Source organism: Xiphias gladius, chromosome 15 (assembly GCF_016859285.1).
Source record: "Xiphias gladius isolate SHS-SW01 ecotype Sanya breed wild chromosome 15, ASM1685928v1, whole genome shotgun sequence".
Taxonomy (NCBI): domain Eukaryota; kingdom Metazoa; phylum Chordata; class Actinopteri; order Istiophoriformes; family Xiphiidae; genus Xiphias; species Xiphias gladius.
In genome coordinates this window covers 18,306,216-18,330,512 of record NC_053414.1, presented here as the reverse complement: position 1 = coordinate 18,330,512, position 24,297 = coordinate 18,306,216, and the positions used below count along the sequence as shown (strand labels likewise).

Below are 24,297 nucleotides of genomic sequence, written 5' to 3'. Positions count from 1 at the left end.
AAGTGAACAAGCCCATTTCCCCAAATATTGAACTACTCCTTTAATGTTCATTTTACTAAGACCCAGATACATTTTGGGTTAAGTACTGCATGTCCTTATGCGCTTTTAAAGTTGACCCCCAAGTGAATTTTGGGTTAGACACAACAAAACTTTTCTTGTGGTGCAAATATGAAATTCCCCTCTGAGGCATCCCTGTCTGCAAAAACATCTCTGTCAAGCACATTCATTGCAGGCTTCTCAGTCAACCCCGTGTCTCATATTATTTTATCACAATCCCAGCTTCAATCTACGCCATAGACTAGAAAGTCTATTTTTCAGAATTTCCCTGGAAAAATGGTGGTGTTATCACCCGAGGACAGGATATAGCTATATGGACTTTGGTTCCACTTATCTTTATTAAGCCGGCAGTCTGCCTGGGTTTATCTTTACAGTTATTTCTCTGTCCTGATGATGATTAACTGATAAAAGAAACAATAATTTGTCATATTATTCCTGAAATTTGTGCTGGAAAAACAAACAAAATTATGAAGTTAAAAAAAGGGGGAAAAAAATCAATAAATGCGCTGTTCAGCCTCCGTCCCAGTTTGTATAGCCTCATCCTGCCGTCATGTGTCGAGGAAGGCATACAGAGCTGCAGGGCGATGCAGCGAGGCTAGAGATTAATCATGTGTCTAAGAAAAAAGACACAACAGTCCCAGTGTACTCTCACATTTTCCCTCTGGAGCAACAGAAGACACATACACACACAGACCAAAGATATGAAACACACGCAAAAAAAACCAACGCACACAGCCAAAGCTCCCTGCTTTGCAACATGCGGAGCTAGCCCAAGGCATAAACCAATATCAGCCACCAGGAGGACCTAAAGATGTATTCAAAAAGTCCACTTCGGGTTCTCTTAAGGTTCCTCTGTTAAATGTTTTTGGTGTAATTTTCAGTTTTTAAAAGAAAGCCCTCACCCCCTCTTTTTTTTTTTTTTTTTTTACACCATCCCATAGTGGCACTTCATTTGGCCCCTTGAGGCTGCTCTCTGGGTTCATGACACAGAGGAACCCAGAAATCCTTTTGGTTTACCTACAGCATTTTGGTTGGTAGACCGTCTTACCTGATGAAGGTCTGGGGGAGTGCGGGTGAGTGCGAGTGTGCAGGGTTTCCTGGATCACTGGCTATTTTTTCCGTTTTGCAGAGTTTGTGGTTTTAACACTCCTGTCACCGAGACCTTTGGTGTGCAGGAGGAAAGAAATTTGGGGACGCCATATACTAAAGCATGGTGTGTTGGTGAAGAGTTGTCCGACTTGTTTCATTCTGATGAATTCGGGGGGCACTATAACAAAATCGGTAAGTGTTTTTTTTGTTTTGTATCTACTATCTACTTCACTTTCTATTAAAAACTCCACCGTCCAGACCAAGAACTAAACTAATGTGAAGTCTTTGTAGCTGAAACTCAGTTCACACTTTCTCAAGTCTATCTTAAACAATAGTCAGGCACCCGTATGAACCCTGTAAACAGGTTTTGCCTGCTCTGATCGTTCCTCCTGCTCACACTGTTCATTAAAATATCCCTTCATAACGCGTTCCCAATAGAAGTGAGGGGGAACAAAGTCCCCAGGCTTTTGGTTTGTGCAACGTTTATCTGAAGCTAATATAAGGCTTCCAAAGTTAAAGTGTTTTAGTGTGAAATTCCCTATTTTCTCTCCCTATGACTTATAGCGCAAGGTAGGGGTGTATCCACGGGGATGGTTACAAGGAAAAACCTGTGTCCATCTGCATTCGGGCACCTGACGATTCCGTCCAGACAGACTCGACTGTTAGTGTGAAACTGGGAAACTTTCATTTTCTGTCCGGCTGGAGCAGAGCGGTTTCTCAAACCCCGCTTGAAAGAGCTCGGGATCCGGCCATGGACATCACCTCGTTGTGAGTTGTTTTTTTTTTTAACCGACTCTTGTCTGTGAAGTGCATCGCGAACTGACCGATCTTCTGCAGGGAACCACCCCCCCACCCCTCGCCAGGTGTGAGCTGTCTTCATCTCAACAGGACCAAGAAGTGTGAGGGGAGGCTGCCAGTTGTCCTCTTAACACTTTCACATGGATCCCATCGGACAGAGCGGCCGATCCCGTCGTATCTGTTGATCCGCACTTTCGGCAGGAAGTTCGACGAGTTCAGTGACTGCGTAAGAGACGGTGAAGGTGTTTTTTTTTTTTTTTTGGTTTTGTTTTCTTCCCCGGTAATAACCTTGGCCAACCTCCAGCCGATGCGGAGCAGGAAGGAGTGGCTGGGATCCAGCAGGACGGGGAGGAGAGGCGCTACGCTGTGTCTTTAAGCTCCGGTGAAATCCATCAGGGGGAGTCGCAGTCCACACGGCCGTCGTGTTTGTGCGCTCATTGCAGTGGCGGGACCTGTTCTGTGTTATCACGGTGGATTGGATCTGGTGTCCTTTTTTTTTTTTTGGTTTTGTTTGTTTTGTTTTGTTTTATTTTTTGTTTTTTTTCTTTGTTGTTGTTGTTGTTGTTGTTGTTGTTGTTTTAAAAAGACGATCAGGATGGTTACTTTTGCAGCTGGAACTCGTGGAGAAGAGTAAAAGGCTTCAAAACCGCCCAATCATGAGGTGCCACTGGGTTGTTTTTGCCTCACATTTTCTTATGCTGCCACTAACAGGTAAGAGAAAACCACCTCGACCCGACAGAAATCATCTCATTGTTGCTTGAATATCGATCAGTGACTCACGGCGTGTCTGTGTTTTTAATTATGACTCATTGAGACCTTATTCCATCTCTCTCCCTCACATACATTACTGTATCTTGTCGCTATCCCATTCCCGGGGACGCGCGAGCAGGCTGTGCCTTTAGTAGAAAGTTTATTATGACCGTGAGGTCTTTATGTGTTTGTCAGCCGTTTTCGTGCTATTAAAATCTCCAGCATGTTTCCATGTTTCCCGGCCTTTGTGTCGGAGTCTGTCTGTCTGGCTGACCGAGGTGTTCTGCCCGTGACACTGTCGAAGGTCTTGTCGCCGTTCACTGGACCCGTTCGGGTGGAAAGCAGCACGCATCACCGCGTTGGTTTTAGCTCCGCTCGCCCCCGGTGTTTCTACCGGAGAGCCCGTGGAAACGCGAAGGGGTGTTTAACGGTGCAGGCAGCTCAAGTTTTACAGCTCACATCGGGACACATTTGCATGACCACTGTGTCGAGGTGCGGAGAGGATACCTTTAGCTTGCCTCTCCCGCCAGGCAACAGGTGTGTGTGTGTGTGTGTGTGTGTGTGTGTGTGCGCGCGTGTGCGTGCGTGCGCGCCTTGGGACGATTAATTATTTATCCCACCAAAATAAAAGGGATTATGTTGTGCGCATTGGCTCGGCAGCAGAAGGAACAAAGAACAGGCACATCTTTAAACACAAGCCCGCCCTGCAGCACTCTGACATCCACCAGCCCCGGCTGTTACGATGAAGGCTTTTTGTTTAGTCATATAAAAGCCTCAGGTTTTGTGTGAAACCTTGTGCTTACTGAAATGACTCTCACCCACATTCTTAGACTTATCAGCTAGAAAACATGCGCTTACAGCCTGCAAGAAAAAAAAAAAAAAAACAACAACCCAGGTGTCGGGTATTTGTAGAGGGGAGCCTGTTTGCTTCCACATGCCTCTCCTTCCTGCTCTCTCAGCTTCCCCAGGCCTGAAGGCACAACAGTCACATGAAAATCTTGCTCTTGAAATGGCGCCTCTCATGTGGAAAACTGCAAAAAAAAAAAAAAAAAAAAAAAAAGAAGAAGAAGAAGAAAAGAAAACTTAGAGGGGGTTGGCTGGTGCAGGGTTAAACTGAGACGAAATGTGAGTTTGGTTTACTCATCGTAAGGGAATGGATTTAGGGGCCCTTAATGCATGATTACTCAGCGAGCAGACAGCTCATTATTATTGATTATTCAATTGAGCCATGGGGGGTTTGATGGCACTCTGTCTTCAGGGGCTCTGTGCCAATCAAACCATCCTATTTAACCGTCACATTACGCACCCAGTCTCTGTCTCCCTGTATTCCTTACTCCGTAGGACTGAAGTGATTAGTCGATTTGAAAGAAGACGTATCGGCAACTTGAAATCTTCAAATCAACTTTGATAGTTCTTTTATTATTTGAGTAATGAAATGGTAAACACTGTTTTTTTTACAGCTTCTCCATTGAGAGGATTTGCAGCTTTTCTTTGTCTTTTATGTGTTAATATCTCTTGGAGTGTTGGTCAGTCACAGACAAAATAAAAAATCTGTTTGATTACATCATCTTGGCCTTTATTAAATTCTGATGGGCATTTCTTCATTATTCCTGACATTTTACCCAACTCCACTACTCAACTCTGTCCTGTTTTTGCTCATTTCATGACATTTATATCCGTCACTTTCTGTTCCTACCAGAGCTAGAAATGAATCAACATGAATGCAGTTTCTTTTTTTTTTTTTTTTACCCCAACTGAAATTACCACCTATTATCCTCTGCTCGCCCTCTGCTCCAGTGTGGTGCGAGCCGGTCATCTCCCCCAGCGGGCCTCACACAGTGGTTCCCCGGAGGGGCAGGCTGGAGCTGCGTTGCCATGACAATGCCACAAAGCCTGGCGTCCCGTCCAGCTTGAGGTGGCAGCGGGAGAGGGCTCGCAGGCTGGAGGGAGAGGTGGAGGAGGGTGGAGTGGCGTACGTCAAGGTGCCATCAGTGCAGGCCCTCCACATGGGTCGCTATGTGTGTGTCAACAACAACACACTGGAGCACAGGTCCATCTACGTTTATGTGAAAGGTGAGTGGATGATGATGGGGGAAGAGGCTTGTGGTTGCACATGTATGTCCATCAATTAACATCTATTAATCCACCCCCCCCCATTCTATCTCCTCAGACCCCCAGAATGCCTTCCAGCGTACCATGGTGAACGTCATTCTGGTGCGTGCAGGTGAGAACTGCACCATCCCCTGTCTTGTGACCGACCCTGAGGTCACTCTCCCGGCTTTGGAGACCTGTGATGGACGGCCTTTGCCCTCCGGTATGAGATACCACAGCAACCTCCAGCGAGGTGTCATCATCAGCAACGTGAGAAAGGAATACGAGGGCTGTTACGTATGTGTGGGGCAGCTTGGTGGACTCAAAGTGACATCTACCCAGTACACTGTGGATGTACGACTTGGTAAGCAAGAGCTATGATGGACAAGGGAGGGATTTGTAATGTTTTTGTTTTCAAAACTATAATTCATGGTAATGAATTTAATACCAGTGTTTAGTGGTTTTTTGTGTGGCATAGTTTTACTAGATTTGTCATTTGGGTGATTGTAGGCCAAAAGGGGAAGAAGAAGGGATACAGATTGAATGTTGTATGTGCAGCTGTTGAGAGGAAATAAGCAAGGGAAAGGCTTCAGTCATCTTTACAGAAAATGTATATAGTAAAGTATAGTATAGTATGTTTTTCAGCCTAAAAGCAGCTTTCTGCTCCAAGTAATTATTCAGTGGAGAGTAAAGCCAAAGCATTTGCCTTTGCTAAATATTATGATTAATAGAAAACGTGCCTCTTATATGAAAAGATAGATCATGATATGTGTGGAAGAATGAAAAGTCATATGTAAAACCTAAATGCCCTTTTCGCTAAGTTCAATCCAAGTCTTTGGGATATTGAATGGGAAAGAATTCTGAGTTATCAGATCACACCAGGAACCACAAACAGGACTCATGAAGACCCACAAATAGGGCAGCAGCAACTTTAAAATTGCTATTTAAACCAAAGTCAGCCAGGGAGTTAAGCAAGAGACAGCCATCCAACCAAAGAATACCACCTACAGGGATGAGTTCACCCAGTAACAAATCTTAAGGCACTGTGATAAACCATTTCTACGGATTTTACAACCTCACCCAAGGCTCGCACATATCACAGTAATCTACCAGTGGCAAAAAATGTAGCAGACACCAACCTTTCTCTTGCATGAAAAGAAAAACAATGTTTGTTTCTGAAATACGTTTTTTGACACGGTTGTCAACATGACGTTTAAAAGAAAGAGAATCATTTGTTACACCAAGGTACTTAAAAGAGGAAATCACTTAAATTGATTCTCCTTTAGATTGAAATGTTGTTAGCTTTGCAGGTATTTAGTCATAAACCCAATTTTGACCTGTCGGTGCCGCTAGAGGTAATGTCGAGGGATTACGAAGTCAGGTGGAGTCATCCTCTGGGAACCATGAATGTCTGTACAAAGTTTCACGGTCCTCCGTAAAACAGTTGTTGAGATATTTCAATCCGGGCCAAAAGTGGTGGACAGACTGACCTGCAGTCAGACTGATATTGTTTTCCCCACTAGCAGAACTAAAATCTACATTAGTAACCATAATGTATTCTGGCAGACATCAGAGGTAGCCACAGTAATCAAACTGTCAACTATCTACACTGCAGATGTGTTTTGACAAAAGAGGTCTAGCTCGTAGTTTTTTTACAACGAGGTATATTAAAATGAAATGTACCATCAAAGCAGTTTAAGTGGACATCAGTGGAAGCTGATTCTGTTTCCATTTGTCCCCGCTCTGCATCAGCATTTTCAGTCTGGTCTGCAGTGGGAAGAGGGCTAAGCAGAGACAAGCCGGGAGGAGTAATGGCGTAGCGTCCCTTTGACTGATGGAGAGAGGGAGCGAGAAAAAGAGATGTGAGGGAGGGAGAAGCTGAGGGATTTAGAGTCCCATACTGAACAAAGATTTGTAACGGTGCATGAAGGCTGTGTTTGGGGTAAATAGAATTAACCACAGCCCTCGTCAAACACAGCCACTGAAGTGACGTCAGCAGCCATTTATTGTTGGAACTTAATCATGGAATTTATGTGTGCACAAGTGTCTGCATATGAGAGTACTGTACTTGTGTGCACAGCCATGTCAGTATAAATGTGCACTGTGTTTGTGCAGTAATGCATTCCCTGCCAATAAAGAAAGAGAAGTCACACATATATTTAGGGTCTTTTATGATAGTGTACAAATAAGGTATTTATTTGTAATGATTTCATTTTAGTATCAAGTTATCAAATTTTGTTTCAGCAGCATTTTGATCAAAGACATTTACTGCACACTTTTATTCAAGGTGATGTACAATGATTATAGGAATACTATACAACGTAGTAACATAATTTCAGTCTCATAAATAACATTCAGTGACCTACGTGACCCAAGTGTCCCTGGGACTGTTATTTAAGAGCAAATGCCCTGGAAATAAATAAAGTAAGAGCGAGATGGAAGAGTTTTTATGAGCGTGCTGGTTTAAATGAGTTTACCAAGTACACCACTTATGATAATGTTACTTTTCCATTTCTTGATCCAGTTCCAGTGGTGCCTCCAGTGATCACACTGTCCCAGAAAGACACTGTCATCTTGAGGACAGGAGAGCAGTTCCAGCTTACCTGTAGCTCCTCCAACGTCAACCCAGACTTCAGTCTCAAGTGGGACTTCCCTTCAACAGCGGTGAGATTGATGATTGGCCAAACAGACTGCTTCTCCTCTGTGTCTAAGCCTGGGTGGCCGAATGACTAGATGCGAAACTCCTTGCCTTTCTTATTTACATCTATACAGCCAAATATTTCAACTGACTCACAATTTTTTTCAGGGCTGTAGCTACCATGGAGAAGACTGGGGCCATTTACATAGTAATATTTGTATGAATAATATTACATTCCACATTTACATACATATTACGCATGCATGAGTTATATTACACAGGTTTTTAAGGCTGCTTCTGGTATTTCTTAGACTAAATATTTTAAAATTAGATTTTTTGTTTGGGCAAAAACAAAAATTCATTTTTTTTAAATTATTATTATGTTTTATCAACACGCCTGACAGTGTAGAGAAAGTTTTGACAAATTATTTTTGGAAATGAAATTAGCAGAAAACATAATTGAACAGTTTAATGAACAAATATTATTCAAATGTTCTCATTTCGTTAAATATTGAAAAAATTCTATAGAGTTTGGTGGATGGTAAGGGGAGATTTGGAATCATGACCTCAGTATTTCTGAAATTCTCGGTACAGCCCTGGATTTTTTAAATGTGGTCGGCTGTTTAAAATTAATGTTAAACCACAACAGGGAGGAAAGTGTAAGCTCACTTGAGAAACTGAAGAAAAGCACGATGCATGCAAAGCCGTGGATCTGTGTCATATTACACGTGTTGCACGCTCACTTTTGATGTCCTGCAGCATCCTGATGAATCTCAGGCCTCACACATCCTGTCCGGTTCACGTGGTTATCAACGAGCCACCACGCTCTTAATCACAGCTGTCAACCAGTTAGACTCAGGCACCTACCGCTGCTACGCCCACAACGAGAGAGGCACCAGTGCTGCAACGCTGCAGCTGGAGATCCACGGTGAGTGCTGAAGTTATGTGCATGTCTGGGTGTGGGCGTGTGTGTGTGTGTGCAGAGGGCAGTCAGCGCCACAGGCAACACAGGTACATGTTTTTTTTTTTGTTTATTCCATGTTTAGTTACAAAATATTCCTCTTCGTCTTTGTGGTTAACCAAGAATGATACAGACGATAGGCAGAAATCAGTTCGTAAGGAGAGTACCGCCCCTCCAGCCACCACATACCACATGAGGCTCCTGTGCTGGAGGGGCCCAGGTGCCCGTTGTCTCATAATCCGTCCATGACCAGATATCATACTGAAAGTTGATAATTCAACTTTCAGTGTGATATCACAGGCCATCGTCAACTTGACCCGACCAACATTGTCTGGATGCTAAGCCACCAATAACCAACCCACCTTCACTGCACTCAGAGGAATGTTTACTGTTGGTCAAAACACTCAACTAAAGCCTAACGGCTGACACCAGGGCCCTTTTCTTCTAATGTGGCTTAACTAATTCAATATTACAGAGTTCAAAATAATCCTTTTAATTCCCATCCAGCTAATTTGGTTCTTGGAATGCAGTTTGAGAATGAATTTTGTTAATCCTGGATGAAGTTATCTTGAACTCAAGCTTTAAGTATAGGGAAAATGAGTTGGGAGTTGAAACCATGATCAGCATTCATACGACTGGCTGAGTGCTGATCATGTGACCGCAGGTGCATGAGGTAGGTGTGTTGGGAACCCTCCCACCATGCACTGGGATTCTCGGGCATAAGTCTCCTTTTATGTGTGCTCCTACATTGTTAGTGGTTCATTTGTTCTACATCGTGCTCCACAATGCTTCCACTGTCTCCACACATCCATCGCTGTTAGATTAGATATTAGCAGTGAATGTGGTCAGAGTACGAGCGATGTTGGGTGCTTAGACATACAGACTAATAAGTGCCTGCTATGAAAATGAAACCTTTCTAAAATCTCTTAAAACACAGCTTTGACTGCATAAACAATTTTCAGCAAAATAACTTCCGCAGTTAATCATTTAATAAGTTTTAGTTTTAAAATTGCAAATTCCCATTTTAACGTCAAATTGAATTAATAGTCAGAATTTTTTTTTACTGGAGTTTGTCTTTTTGCGCATAGTATCTCAAAATCTGGATTGGTTCTTCCTTATTGTATGAAGTTTTATTTTTTATATTTTATCATGTATAAGCATAGGTAATTAAGTTGTGACTTTTAATTAAGCAACAGATTAATAATAATTTCTCAATAATCTGCTTGTTCTCATCTAAAATCACAATTATATCAACATTCTTTTATTGTGTATCTAAGAAAGCGAGCCATTTGCATCTATGGCATAAAACCCTAAAACTCTTGGCCATGATCCAGCCAACTGTCGATAAACTGCACTTTTGCATGTTTGGGCTTAAGGACTTGTTGTTCTAACATCAAGACTCGTGGCAAATTGTCAGCAATCTGATCTGGAGAAGTCGTATGAAGAACGGGCACCAGTATTCACACCCAAAACGGAACTTTTTGAGTTATTGTCTCTCATTTGCATATTAAGCAAGATAGCAAGCGGATGCCTCAGGGGAACAGCTATCATCATTCAGTGTTTGTTATTATAAACCAGAGAGGATGTCTGAAATGAAAACTGCTCCAGACATGAGTTAGGCAACACCAACAACAAACAGGTGTGGCACAAGAGAAGGAATTTCAAAAGGCTGTGTAGATTTACCGTATTTACCCAAACAATTTGTTCCAGTCATGTGCGTTTATCTTTTGTTCATGCAACTGACAAATGAAACACTAAGAGTGAATACACGCCGTTTCCTCAACAGGAAGGAGTGAACACTCCGTCCACAACAAGCTGGACTCGCTACATTTAGAGCGGTGACACACGTTGCATCCTCTACCATAAGGCTATTGTTTACAGATTGTGACCTGACATGAGTTTTGCATATTTGTTTTGAATTTGAGACCCAACATGCAAAGTTCACGAGTCAAATTTCCCATGAACTATTGTCAGTAAAATGTTTGTAAATGATACAAACTAATGAGGAATCTGGGTGGGCACCACTCAGGTGCCCTCTACAGATGGGTGGTTTTTCATAAGGCATTGTTGGAAATGTAGGAAATCACTAACTAAAATAGAAGTAGACTAGACCAGTTGAAGGAAAGCAAGGGGGTCAATCGGAGTACTGCTCTGTAAAGTATCTCCTGCGAGGCACTTGATATATTTATGTTTACTTTTATAGACACAAAGATATTGAATATTTATTGAATAGACTAAAGACACATATCGTTGTTAGCTATAGACTTTGCTTATACATACATGGACTGAAGTGTAGTAAAAAAGTATACAGGTGAACTTTTCCTTTAGCAATGCATATTTATGTTCTCCAGATCAGGGGTTCATCACCATGTTAGGAAGTCCAGGTCCAGTCCAGGCGAATGTTAAAGAGGGGGAGAGCCTGAGCCTCAGAGTAGAATTAGATGCCTATCCTTCACCCAGCTCCCTGTCTTGGTCTTACAACGGCAAGCGGCTCCTCAACACCACAGAGCACGTCATCACTATCCAACGCCGCAAATATAGGTACAGTAAGTTTACAGTGTGCCCGAGGAACCCACTATAACTACACATCCCTGTACGCACACACGGATTGTGAGAGGTATGTTTGTCTTACCAGGTACATCAGCGAGCTGAGACTAGTGAGGGTTCTCGACTCAGAGGGTGGGATCTATAAGTTCTCAGCCAGTCATGAGGATGCCTCGGCCGATCATTCGTTCCATGTGTATGTCAGCAGTAAGTAACTCTCACAGTTGTCACATGCGTTTGATTAGAGCACAATTTCCCAAAGGTTTGAGCATCTGAAAATGGTGACATGTAATCCACTGATATACTTAAAAGTACATCTCTTGAGTTCTCCTGGTCGTTTTTGATTTTTTTTTTTAAATTAACACTGAACTACCTTACACTAGTATCTATAGGATATAGTATGTTTTATACATGTTTGTTAAATATGTGTCTCTCTTTTGTCTATGCAAGGTAAGCCTGTTATCATCGCACAGGAGGGGCCTGTTGACGGAAAGGTGCGGTGCATTGCTGCAGGTTACCCAGTCCCTAAAATCAGCTGGTATTTCTGTGAGCTGCCCCACACGAGGTATGCTTAAAATATATCACACCACTTTAATGAAAAGCGTGTTTTTATTGCTTTGTGTATGCTATTAGATTGCTAACGTCAGAATAAGACAGGAAAGACGATGATACACAGCGAGTATCATATCATGAGCATGAGGTGAAGCTAGGGGCATCTTTAATGCGTTGTTCTGCTGTTCTCACCAGCAGGAGTCTGTCCCTATGTTCTCCTAATCATGTAAAAACTGGCAGCGGCAGTTTTTACATGATGCACATGAGATGAAAGCGACGCTGATCTGGTGAATTAGCAAGAAGGGAGACCATTAGAGTTGTGCCAAGTCATGTTGTGAGAACTATCTCTAATAAATGGGTCGAAATGTAATTAAAAGAACTGTTGTTTGACAAGTCACTGCATCGCATAAGTAATTAATGGTAGCACATAAATGACATTTACCAGTGATAACTACTTCATAAAATGGAGTAACTTCATTATTATTTACTTGTATTAGTTTTACTAGTGTTATTGTTTACTATTCCTATTTAAATGTCAGCTTAGTTTGGCTGCTTTTCACCATTTTTGGTTGTTTTTCACTGTTATGTTTACACTGCTCAATTTGTAATACAAACAATTTTAAAACATGAATTTAAATTATTAATGTTTATTATTAGGAAGTCAGGGCTGTGTGATACTGTAACCGCACAGCAGCGTGACTTCAGATCATTTTATCTAATAATCTCAAGCGTGTTTCATTTTTCTGTTCTTTGACTGAGAGTTCCTGGGAGAGCAGGAGGTGCTCATGGGAGCTGAACAAGTTTGTTAACAGCTTTATGTCATCTCGAAGCCTCATTAGGAATCAGACAAACAAACCAAAACTTGTTTTGACTTTTGGTCAACACAATATAAGCAATTAAGTTAGCAGTTTGAGCCCTGGTAAAGTATGCAAATATGAAATTTGATAGACTAAACAGTTAATCGGTTTATTGACAAAACAAACTGATAAGTACAGAAGCCCAGAATTTCCATGTTTGCAATAATTTTATTGAGATTATGGTTTGATTATCTTGTTATCTTTGGATAACAGTCACGCATTTTCTTAGACAGCGGGATTAAGATCTCGTATCAAGAAAACGATCTTTTGGGGTTTTTTTCAAGATAATCATCCCATTATCATGAGAAAAACAGCTTTGTTAATTTTTAATCTACGATATTGTCTGACACCGGTTTCAATGAAGAAGTATCATCATATTTGGACGTGTGTAATAGTATTTATTGAGGTTAGCCACAGAGAAAGGCCTTGACGAGAAGAATCTTCATTACACTTATGGCCCATGAAGCTACGAGATGAGAGACAGAACAGGTTCCCCTAGAGTCTAGACAGAATTACGAGACTGCAATTTTCTGTAAAGAGCGGCAGAAAAAATAAAGACCCTCAGCAACTTTGTAACCTCTCAACAGGTGCTCTCACCTGGCCAATGCCACCCAATGGGATACTCCGGAGGTCATCGTGGTGACAGAGTCTGCGTTTGGTAGGAGTGAGGTGGAGAGCCGACTGAACGTCAGCAAGGAGCACGCACACTACCACACCTTGGAGTGTGTGGCAAGTACGGAGGGGGAAGAGGCCTACACGCTGTTCCCCATCAGTGGTACGGTACTGTAAAATCTGTAACACACTCTCAAACGGACGCGTGCACACATACACACACACACACACACACACACATGAACACAAACACAGAAGTAATAGAGGAGTAGTAGAGGAGAGGTTTCACTGTCTGTATGTGGATATTATCTCATTTACCACAAAGATTGTTGCATTATTACACACACACAGCAAACAGACACATAAACCCATTGACCCTGTGTCTGCGTAGGCCAGGTGTGTGTTTACTGGGTACAGATTGAATACGATTAATGTGTGCTGACTATGCAGGCTGGGATTATATGGTTTAGACCTGCTAATCCTTGTCACACAAATAAACACCACTGCTGCAGCTGTCTGTCTTAACTCTGGAGGAGGAGAGTGTGTGTGTGTGTGTGTGTGTGTGTGTGTGTATGTGCGTGTGCGTGCGTGCGTGTGTGTAACAACTGGTAAAATGTTGTTTATACTTCAAGGCTCCATGTGATTTCAGATTGTGGGCTTGTTGGTGTGTTTTTCCTCTCAGAACGCATCGTCCCCCATAAACTCTTCACTCCTCTTCTATCCGGCATGGTGGCTACTGGCATCTTACTCAGCCTCATTCTCCTGGTGCTGCTCTATAAGTACATGCAGGTAAGATAGGAAACAAATCATGCACACATATCCTTACTGTTATGACGATACATTTTAATCTCAGTTAAAGTAGGGTAATAAATCTCTCATAAATCACATAAATCTGTGGCCATCAATCTGATTCAAAACCACGAATTAGTTTAAAAATTTATATTCATCCATGTTAAATCAAGTTCAACTTGCACCATTGATATGCAATTTGCATCGCAGAAAAATAAATGGGTGCAATACTTTTTGGCAAAGGGCCAACCCTCATTTACGAATGACTCATTCCTCCATTTTATTTACAGTATGTTAAAGTTAGAAGCATCTTGTTGATCAGACTAGTTTTTGTGCTGCATTTGATATTCTGCAGATCGCAGTAGAAATGTGTCCTTTTAATCAATATGAATGTGTTCTAATGAATCTGAAATGAATCAATCAACCATTCGGAGTGCAGACTCGCTGTAAACACACGCTGTTAAAGGCTTTTTTGACTCCCTGATCACGCCTCGAGCCATCGATTTGCCCCCACAGCCGGCTGCTCTTGTTGCACGCAAATGAGTAAGACTCCTTGAGAATTAGCTTATGAATCTGCTGTGGGATCATCAGGGGAAAGTCTAGACACGGGCTGACAACTGAAGTGCAGTGAGTAATCTGAAATTCAATAGAAGAGCAATGAGAAAAAAAAACAAAGATATGAGCATTACAATCATTAAGTCCCATATAACAAACTTTCCCAGGAAACTGATCTGAAGTCACCTTCTCTGGATAAATCCCTGTCCTCTCTCCTCTCCAAACTTCAACAGAAGCCAAAGTTTCAAATCCAGTGGAAGGTCATTGAGAGTATCCATGGCAACAACTACATTTATATTGATCCCACCCAGCTGCCGTATGACTCCAAATGGGAGTTTCCTCGGCAGAAACTACGCTTTGGTATGGCAGTATACATGGTTGTGTAGCTATGTACTGCATGTTTACATCAAAAAAAACATCTGCAGGCAGGCTAGTGTGATTATTAAAGGACTGGTGCGTGTGTGTGTGTGTGTGTGTGTGTGTGTGTTTGTGTTCTTAAAGGTAAAACCCTGGGCTCTGGGGCTTTTGGAAAGGTGGTGAGGGCCACAGCGTATGGACTCTGCTCTGCGGATACTGTTACAACTGTCGCTGTTAAGATGCTCAAACGTAAGTTTGCTGATCTGTCCCTGTGTCTGCGGGTGGTAACAACATACAGCAGATTGTATACAGTGGTGGAAAGTAACTGAGTACATTTATTCAAGTACTGTACTTAAAGAGTAAATTGACACCCAGCTGAAAAGCAGTGTTTGGCTGACCCTTCTGGTTGAAAGTTTCAAGCCTGCTTACCTTCTGACCACACCCAGCTTCACTGACCGGTGTGGTCAGAAGTTGGCTTTATTGCACCTGTAACCACACCCAACAGTGATGTCATGGGGTCCTGGAGTACGCCTGTAGGACACTGCGGCAAGGTGAGAAGTTAAACCACTGATGTTCCGGGGCTGTTAAGTTACTCTTTAAGTATAATTTTGAGGTACCCGTACTTTACTCGAGTATTTCAGTTTTTCGCTACATTTTACTTCTACGGCACTACATTTCAGAGGGCTCTTGTTACTCCGCTACTTTTATTTAACAACTATGGTTACCATTTACGTTTCCAATCAAGATTTCACAACAAAAAAAAACATTAAAATACAACAAACTGTTAAAGATTAAACATGTGGTTCCCAGCCTTTCTGGCTTATGACCACTTACAAAAATCAAAACTGATCTCCCCTCTAAAGTTTCATTTAAATCATTGTTTGAGGCCTAAAGAGGTAGAATTATCCAATAAGCAAAGATATGTACAACTTTTTTTTTTTTTCCCCTCATTCCTACCCCATTAATCATTCCACAAGCCCCCCAGGTTTATCTTGTGACCCTTAGGTTGGTGGCCACCGGCCAAAAAAACTACCCAGCTGTAAATGACATAGCTAAAGCCAGCTCCCCCTTTGACCAGCTGCGGTATTAAAATGGTACGCACGCATTGGTGCGTCAGCATGAACAGGTGTAAATGTTGTGATCATGTCATCTCAGCCAATGCTCACGCCACGGAGAAGGAGGCGCTGATGTCGGAGCTGAAGGTTCTCAGTTACCTCGGAAACCACGTGAACATCGTTAACCTGCTGGGAGCCTGCACTGTCGGAGGTGAGAGGAGCCGCTGCAGTCTGCAGTCTGCACTCGACAAACTCGGGTCACTCAGTAGAGAAATTTACACGAGAGGGAGATTTTTTTTTTGTTGTTGCTAGATTTGGTCTGGCTGCCTACTGCATCTGCACTCTACTTTCATTAGTTCATTGGATTTTATGTATTTATCGACTTTTTTTTTGTTTTTCTTGTTATGGTAACAGGTTTTATTTGGATGATTATATGATCGTGTAGCTGCCATGTCGGGCAGATATGTGCCTTTTATTAAAAATCAGATATTGGACCGTCAGTATGAAGCAGCTCGATTGTGAAGACGTGATGCACTTTGACTGGTCACAAATTTTCTGTGCAGTCGATCAATATTATCTACTTGTCCAGCCCTCAGCACTGATTATAATGCAGCATTTAGATTGGACTCCACACTAGTATGCATGAGTATGTCATTATTGGGAAACACTGAACATTTAGGATGTTTTTTGTAGGGACGCTTTGGGGCATTAAAGAACTTAATTTAAAGATATTGACACAAATTTGTATGACATGTTTTAACACAAAATACTGGGATCTGCGTTTAGACACACACATTGTTGTAACCTGTATGGACGCATTACACATGTCCTGCCCTGTGTCAGTCAAATTATTCTTCCTTTGACTCATTATTAGAGCTTTGGGTTTCTGTTTCTTTTTCTTTGTTACATGTGATTTAACCGTCAGTGAGCCAGGTTTCCTTTTTTTTTTTTATCTCTGCATCCTGCCAGGCCCAATTCTGGTGATCACTGAGTACTGTTGCTATGGCGACCTCCTCAACTTCCTGCGCAGAAAGAGAAAGTCCTTCCTCAATTCCCAAGTTGGTGACAGTTACTATCGCAACGTCTTGAACCAAACCGAGCCTACAAGGTTTGTTTGTGTGTGTATTCATAATAGTATTTGCTCTTAAAAACTGATGACCATGTCAAAATGTAATACTTACATGTGTGTGTGAATGTGTAGCAGCGAGGTGACTGGTACAGGATATATACCCATGCGTCCCTCTGAGAAAGAACGGTCTTCCCAGTCAGGTAGAAAACCTCTCGCTCTACTTGCCCGTCATGCATTGCAATAGCGGACTGAAGTCTATTTAAAGCCTGGTTTCACTCATTAAAGCGGACAATGTGATCTTCGTCTAGATGATATCGATGAGATGTCTCTGGACGCTGAAGATCTCCTCAGCTTTTCCTACCAGGTGGCCAAAGGAATGGAGTACATTACTTCCAAGAATGTAAGGCTTTTAAAGACTGTGCTCATATTTATAGAGCAGTTACATAAGAGATTTAACCATGCTGCTGCTAGTTTATTAATAACGTTTTGGCTCAGGGCCAACATGCCGTACAATGTTAGCTCGTGATGCTCCCACAGTCAGAACTAAACACGGTGAAGCCGCATTTACCGTAGATCTTACAATGCAAACAGACGGAAGCGGCTTCCTCACGGTCTAGGCCACCCTAAATGTTAAATTAAAACCCTCTTGTCTTCTTGTCGACCTTTGACTGATTTTCTCTAACTGCGCTTTTGTTTCTTTTGTTAAATTAGGCACTATTTATCCATCCATGTCTAGACTGTAATTACCCTGAAATAATATTAAAACTTTTATTACTTTGACTACTCTTCTTAAATATATATTTTTAAATGAATTTAAGTGGTAGGCAAGTAGTGGCCTATGTCTTCACTTTAGTATTTTACATAAAAAACTTGAACTACTGTATACAACAATTTCAATACAAGGCTCAATAAATATGAGCTCCTAATGTGTAATACTGACCCCCACGTGAAGAGAGGCTATTTGAGCTCTGCATGTTGCTGAATTGTAAAAAAATATACCGGATGAATAACATGTCAGATACATCTCTAGACCCAAAGTGCAGCACAGAACATACGTTTGTGTATGAGTAATTGTTTTTCCAAATTAGTATTAACATAAACTGTATCTGCTCTCAGGTACAATCCTAAAACTGTTGATATATGTCATATAAAAATGTCATATAAAAATGTTATAAATAAGTTTTACTCTTAAATTAATTAAAATAAAATAAACAAACAATAAATATTGAAAACATATAGGCCTGTGTTTCCAGTGCTCCTGTAAAAACGTGGTCCCCCTTTGAAAAATACTGGGGAAAAAAACCGGCCCATGGTCTCTGCTTTATTTCATTCTCTTTTCTTTGTCGTTCATCTTGTTTCAGTGCATTTCTGTGTTTTTTGAAGCGCCGTCGGTTTGGCTTTTGTGTTTGAAACAAGATTAACTTGCCTCATTTGCATGTGAGTGCTGTCTGTCACTCATCACTGCAGAAACTTGTCACAATGTCAATACTAATTTCCGTGTTTGCGTTTGTTTGCGTGTGCAGTGTATCCACAGGGATCTTGCTGCCAGAAACATTCTGCTGACTCATGGCAGGGTGGCAAAGATCTGTGACTTTGGGTTGGCACGAGACATCACCACTGACGCCAGCTATGTGCTCCGAGGCAATGTGAGTCTCTGTCCTTCTTCCTCGCTGACCGACCTTCCTTCCTTCCTTCCTTCCTTCCTTCCTTCCTTCCTTCCTTCCTTCTTTCCCTTTCTCTGCAAATCAAGGAAGGGAATTTGCCACACATACTTTTCCTTACTATTCCTGGACAATGCACTATTCCAAAATGATGCATGAAGTGAGCTTGACCTTGCGATGAATATGTGTATCGAAATAATCTCAGCGTCCATTGACTAGCTTTTTGCAGAGCTTTCAGCCTCATCTTACGGTCGTCATCGCTAAATAAAAATATAGTTCATGCAGAATACGTACATGCAAAGTACATGCATTATTTGGATGTGAAAAATGCAGTTCAAGTATTACATATGTAGAAGACATATGGTTTTTATGAATGAAAACAAAGGAACATTGTCCATGTAATCATGACTTCCTCCTGCAGGCTCGTCTGCCAGTCAAGTGGATGTCTCCCGAAAGTATTTTCGACTGTGTCTACACCTTTGAGAGTGATGTGTGGTCCTACGGCATCCTGCTCTGGGAAATCTTCTCTCTGGGTAACATTTCCAGTTAGAGCTGTACTGTTGCATCTGTTTCATAATGTCTGACCCATTATTATCGTCCATTTGAGCTGACAGGGGCCTTATTAGAGGCTCCGATGATGCTCCCAAGCAACAACCTCACTTAGTGGAGTGAATCATACAAATTGATTCTGATACATAATGTAGCTCTAGGAATTATCATCATTATAATCCAAGATATTTTTTTTTCCCCCTCCAAAGGTTAGTGAAAAATGACACAGTTATTTGAAGCGTGTCCATATTGTATGTTGGTGTTGCAGGTAACAGCCCATACCCTGGGATGCAGGTGGGCTCAGCATTTTATAGGATGATTCAAGAAGGCCACAGGATGAATAGGCCGGAGTTTGCTCCTATCGAGATGTAAGTGTTCCCATTTGGGGATTATAAGTAATGATGCAATTAATCACATTTTCATTGCCAATTAATCTGTAGATTTTTTTTTCCAATTAATTAATCCATTGTTTTGTCCATAAAATGTGATAAAAGGCGACTACATCAAGCCAGTTGTTTTGTTCAACCAACAGATTATATTATAACCCGTGTCTCTTTTATTATGATGATGAATACACTATGAATAAATGCACTTTTCTGAAAATAGGATTTCTTTTTTATATTGGTGGTTACTTATGATGTTCAGCAGCTGTTTTTTTTTTTTCTTCTATTAGTCTAGTATGACATAACATAAAAAGGTGTCTTAAATTACGCAGACATATGTCGGTGCAACAAAATGTACAGACAGCAAGACAAAAAATGTTGCAGTACAACATAAGTAACGGAATTCAACAGAGGTTATAGGTGGGACATGGGAAAGATGTAAAGTCACCAGCTGGATTTTTACCTGCTTTCTTTGTTTATACTGGATGCACCTCTCGGTGCATAGAATCTGTATTTAGTAGAGGCCACCACATTCCCTTCCGTTGAAACTAATCCCAGTCTACCTTCTGCAGGTACGACATGATGCTGTCTTGCTGGAACCATGATCCGTTGAAAAGGCCTTCCTTTAGGAAATTGGTGGAGAGGACTGAACTACTGCTGTCTGAAAATACCAAGAACGTAAGGACATAAGGAACAATAGAATTACTCCCGTTATTACTTTTTTTTTTTTTTTTTATAGACTATTGCTTGGCATATTGTCTTTACTAAGGAATGACAATGAAGATACAGACAGGAAACGACAGCATTTTCGAAAGTTCCACAAAACACAAATGTGTGTTGTTTCTCAGGTGTACCTGACGCTGAGCAACGCTCCAGGTCCTCCAGGGCAGCAGAGGGCGTCGTCAAGGAGGCTTAGCTCTGTCTGCAGCACGACAGCACCCACACAGCCTTTACTGCAGAGCACGGCCGATGTCTTCCTGGACTATGTCTAACATGCACATACATACACGGGACCTTTCTCAAACCGGACCCTCCCCACTCCCATTCCGTCACTGAGTGCAACCCTCCCTGTAGTCACACTCACAGCTGAATAAAGCCTCCTTCACTAAGGTGTAGGTTATAAACACAGCAGCAAGATTCTGGACGAGTTTCCCTCTCTCTCCGGCGGAAAGAGGAACTGTTGTAACTCTTCGTAACCATGGATACGATAGTGATGGTTGTGAGGAAAATGCATTGGTTATACACAGCACCAAAAAGGCGCGTGGAACTTACATTTGTACGGAGTGCGTTCCATGACACACGAAACGCGGGCGTTGCAGGTGCTCAGTAGGTCAGCATCGTTGGAGGGCTTTATAACCCACTTCCACTCCCCGCTAATTGGTCTGGGAATGGCACCGAGTGTGGCTGACCCTCCACGTGAACGCGCTAACGGAGCGGAAGTGGGTAGGGAGAGGGTGTAGCGGGTGGTTTGAACAAGGGCCACACAGACATTTATCAGTGCATACACAATGCTATGAAATATAACCCCACCCCCCATCATTCTGTCCTTTTACTGCACAAACTACAAGAGCCAAATACACTCTGTAAACTACTAACAACGCATTCACTCAAACTAACTCTCAAATGCCGGCCTTCCTCCTGCCTCACGCACTCGCAGACACACACAGATACTGTATATATACAAGCCTGCAATGGGCTCTAAGTATTGGCCTCTATCTAATCTTCCCATTGGCGTATTGATCTTTGTGGTAAGTATTTTAGGTGCGTGTCTATATAGAGCAGACTCCAGCACTAACCGCCCATCAGATACATCAGCAACGGGAGGGGTTTTGGCTCACATTCAGCCTTAGATTACATCTTAAAGTGCTTTGGGGAGAACAGAGACTATAAGTACGAGTAAATACCTGACCTTGGGGGATGATATTGGACTGAGGCATGGATAAGTAGAGTCGGGTGCCTGAGGACAAGACTACAGGAGGCCTTTGTGTCAGACAACAAACAGTACAATATTTTAGGAATTACAATTAAATGATTTGTTGATGGGAATTAGGTGAGACCAGTCTCACGAGTCATGTTAATCATGGAGCTGCCTAGCTTAGAATAAAGATAGGACACGGGGGGGAAACAGCTAGTTTGGCTTTGTCCAGCGATAACACAGTTTGCCTACTAGCGCCTCTAAAGCTCTAAAGCCGGTAGGGGGACTTTATGCTAAGCTAAGCTAACTGTGTCCAGGCCGCGGCTTCAGATTTAACAAACATATAAGAGGGCGAAAGAGCTTATATCACAAAATGTCAAACTATTCTTTTAAAATTCTTAATTTACTGCAAGAGTCACTAGATTAAAAAAACAGGTTGTCAGCAAAACGACCTTAAAATAGATTTAATGGGCCTTGAAAAAAAGGTGAGACCTGAAGTCTAACAAATGAGCCATAGCAAGGTGGCATGCAAGTGATATCTCCTGATAAAAAAAAAAAATAATAAAAAAAAAATACTAAAGCCATAAGTCACAGAAACACCAATTCCCACCTGTGCGTTTTAGCTTTGAGTACTGTGACTTAGCAAATCTAACTGGTGTATTGCTGTATGTATTTTAGGGATAGCTTTACTTTAGTCTCTTTAGCAAAGCCACTGTGTCCAGGTGTTTAGGACTGATTGTGTGCTCTTTTTACTTGATTTATGTCAAACATGTATGAAATGTAAATACAATAGAGATGTGCCTTCGGTTTTTTTGTTTTGTTTTTTGTTTTTTGAAAATACTGAATGCATTTGGTTGTGATGCAGTTGTTTAGGAGAGGGCAGCAAGAGAAGAGCTCATGTACACTGGTTTTGAGGTTCTTGCAGTTTTGATACAGTTGGTTGACTTGTAATAATAAAGTACCTGTGATGGTAGAACCAACTGGAAAGTGTCAATTTCCTTTGACATTTTCCTGTTTCTGTGGCACAAGACTTGCAACTTGGTGGGCACAGCATTGCTTTGAGTTAAATGCTGATGCCTAAAACGCTCATAATGACAATACTAACATGCTGAGGTTTTGCAGGTATAAGGTTTACCATGTTCGCCATATTAATTTAGCATTTATCATGCTAACACTTGCCAATTAGCACCGGACAGTTAGCACCTCAGTACAGCTGAGGATGATGGGTACGTCATTAGTTTTGCAGGTATTTGGAAGGAACAAATTAACATTTTGACCTGTTAGATCAGGGGAAAGACCAAAGTTATTGCAATAATTTTGAGGACATGAATGTCTGCACAAAACTTAATGGTCATTTTAACATAAATGTTGAGACTTTTCACTCAAGCCAAAAAACAAAAAAAAACAAACCAAAAAAAACCAAAAACAGATGTTTAAATATCTCAGTTTGGACCAAAGTGGTGGACTGAGGTTGCCATCTCTAGAGCCACACCGTTAGCGTGGCTAAGAGACTGAAACAACAGAATTCAAGCAGACGTGTCATGTATAATATTTGCAACTGTTTTTATTTTCAAGAGGGGAGGGGGGGGATTATAATAATAGCAAACATTTTGCTGCAAAATATTTATCATTGTTACATTTGACCTTGGGGTAGATAAAGGAGCACAGTTCAAGAGCAGAAGAAGGGATATACATACATACAGTACAGGTAAGCATAGCACCGTTTTACACTGAATACTGGTGTTCTTAGCTTTGTGTATGTGTACAGTATTATACTAGAACTAGGACTCTAGAACCAAATTGTGTAGTGGAAAGGTGATCCGTGTATTTGTGTAGAGGGGGGGCCTCGCTGTCTTGTCAGTAGCGTCCCATTTCAAATATCCTACACCTCAAACTCTTTTTTTTTTTCCAAACCAGATGTTGTCAGAACATTATCGTTGCAAAAACAGAAACAGACAGTTTGTAATGGTAAAACATTCAGAGGTTCTTTTACAATGCAAAGCCTGTAAATAAGATTGTATTTCAGATTCTATATCGGGATTTCTGCAGTGAGAAAAGATTTTCTTTCCCACCCCTCGTTTTCCTTCATTACAAAGCCTGTTAAAGGTTCTCCATAATCAACAGTTACAACATCCATTAGTCTCTTTAAAACACCATTACATTCTTTGGGCTGGGTATCAGTGACACAAACTATAAACATTTCAACATTACCCTTTAGAGCGATGCTTTAAACACAAACTCGTCTATAGAGGATCTAAATTTGCAATGTGATGGGTGGAAGACCTGGTTTGAATAGTAAGACCCTCACTGTAAAATCTCTCAAGTAATTGTTTTTTGTGGCAAGAGTCAATAAGAGGAGTTTCCCCAGTTGAGTCGAACAAATGGCTATTTATTCTAAATGAAAAACGTATTTCGGAGGGTTACTATTTGTGACTGGTCTGATGTGTAGTTATTGTGATAAGTGTTGAGCAGTCTCATTGTAAAACAATTAAATTCCCTATCTTAGTCTGACAGGTGACCAATGCTCTGCATTGCCTAACATCCATCCTTTTCCAGACACACATCTGTTTCCATATGAAAATATAATGGGTTACAGTGACAGTTAACACGCATACAAACTCTTTCCCTCACACAAACATGTATTCAAGTTGAGCTGTCTCACACATGGGCTTGCAGAGTACTGAGCCCATCTGGAGAGGAAGTTTCTTGAATATTACTATTATTTCTTTATACTGCAACGCAAGAACTGATTGGCTATCGCCAGGGGAAACCAATACTGACCCCCGAGTGATACAAGAAGTAGGATCAAGAAGAGGAAAAACTACACACACACACTCCACACACAAACACACACACTACACACACACACACACACACACACACACACACACACACAAACACGCGCACACACACAAACGCGCGCACACACACACACAGAGAGAGTCTTTACTACACTCGGAGACAAAACACATTCTGAAAGCTCCTTTGCCAACCAATTACACTTCCTTCAATCCA

At 41.6% G+C, this 24,297-nt stretch overlaps 1 protein-coding gene across 1 annotated transcript; it reads left to right on the top strand.

Moving 5' to 3' along the window:
* The first annotated feature begins 1,897 nt into the window (after window positions 1-1,897).
* On the top strand, window positions 1,898-22,231 carry kitb (KIT proto-oncogene, receptor tyrosine kinase b). Its single transcript, XM_040146913.1, has 23 exons — window positions 1,898-1,914; window positions 2,035-2,162; window positions 2,249-2,368; window positions 4,492-4,767; window positions 4,865-5,149; window positions 7,310-7,449; window positions 8,183-8,351; window positions 10,736-10,925; window positions 11,020-11,135; window positions 11,379-11,493; window positions 12,925-13,112; window positions 13,632-13,738; window positions 14,527-14,653; window positions 14,795-14,899; window positions 15,806-15,916; window positions 16,675-16,813; window positions 16,907-16,974; window positions 17,083-17,174; window positions 18,298-18,420; window positions 18,857-18,968; window positions 19,253-19,352; window positions 19,940-20,045; window positions 20,216-22,231. The coding sequence occupies exons 1-23, from the start codon at window positions 1,898-1,900 to the stop codon at window positions 20,357-20,359; spliced, it is 3,078 nt and encodes a 1,025-aa protein (XP_040002847.1). The 3' UTR covers window positions 20,360-22,231.
* Window positions 22,232-24,297: the final 2,066 nt, after the last annotated feature.

Excerpts from the sequence above, each read along its gene's own strand:
- kitb (XM_040146913.1), top strand. Across the intron at positions 2,163-2,248 it reads CAGGAAGTTCGACGAGTTCA|CCGATGCGGAGCAGGAAGGA; the intron begins GTGACTGCGTAA and ends GCCAACCTCCAG. Across the intron at positions 11,494-12,924 it reads TGTGAGCTGCCCCACACGAG|GTGCTCTCACCTGGCCAATG; the intron begins GTATGCTTAAAA and ends ACCTCTCAACAG.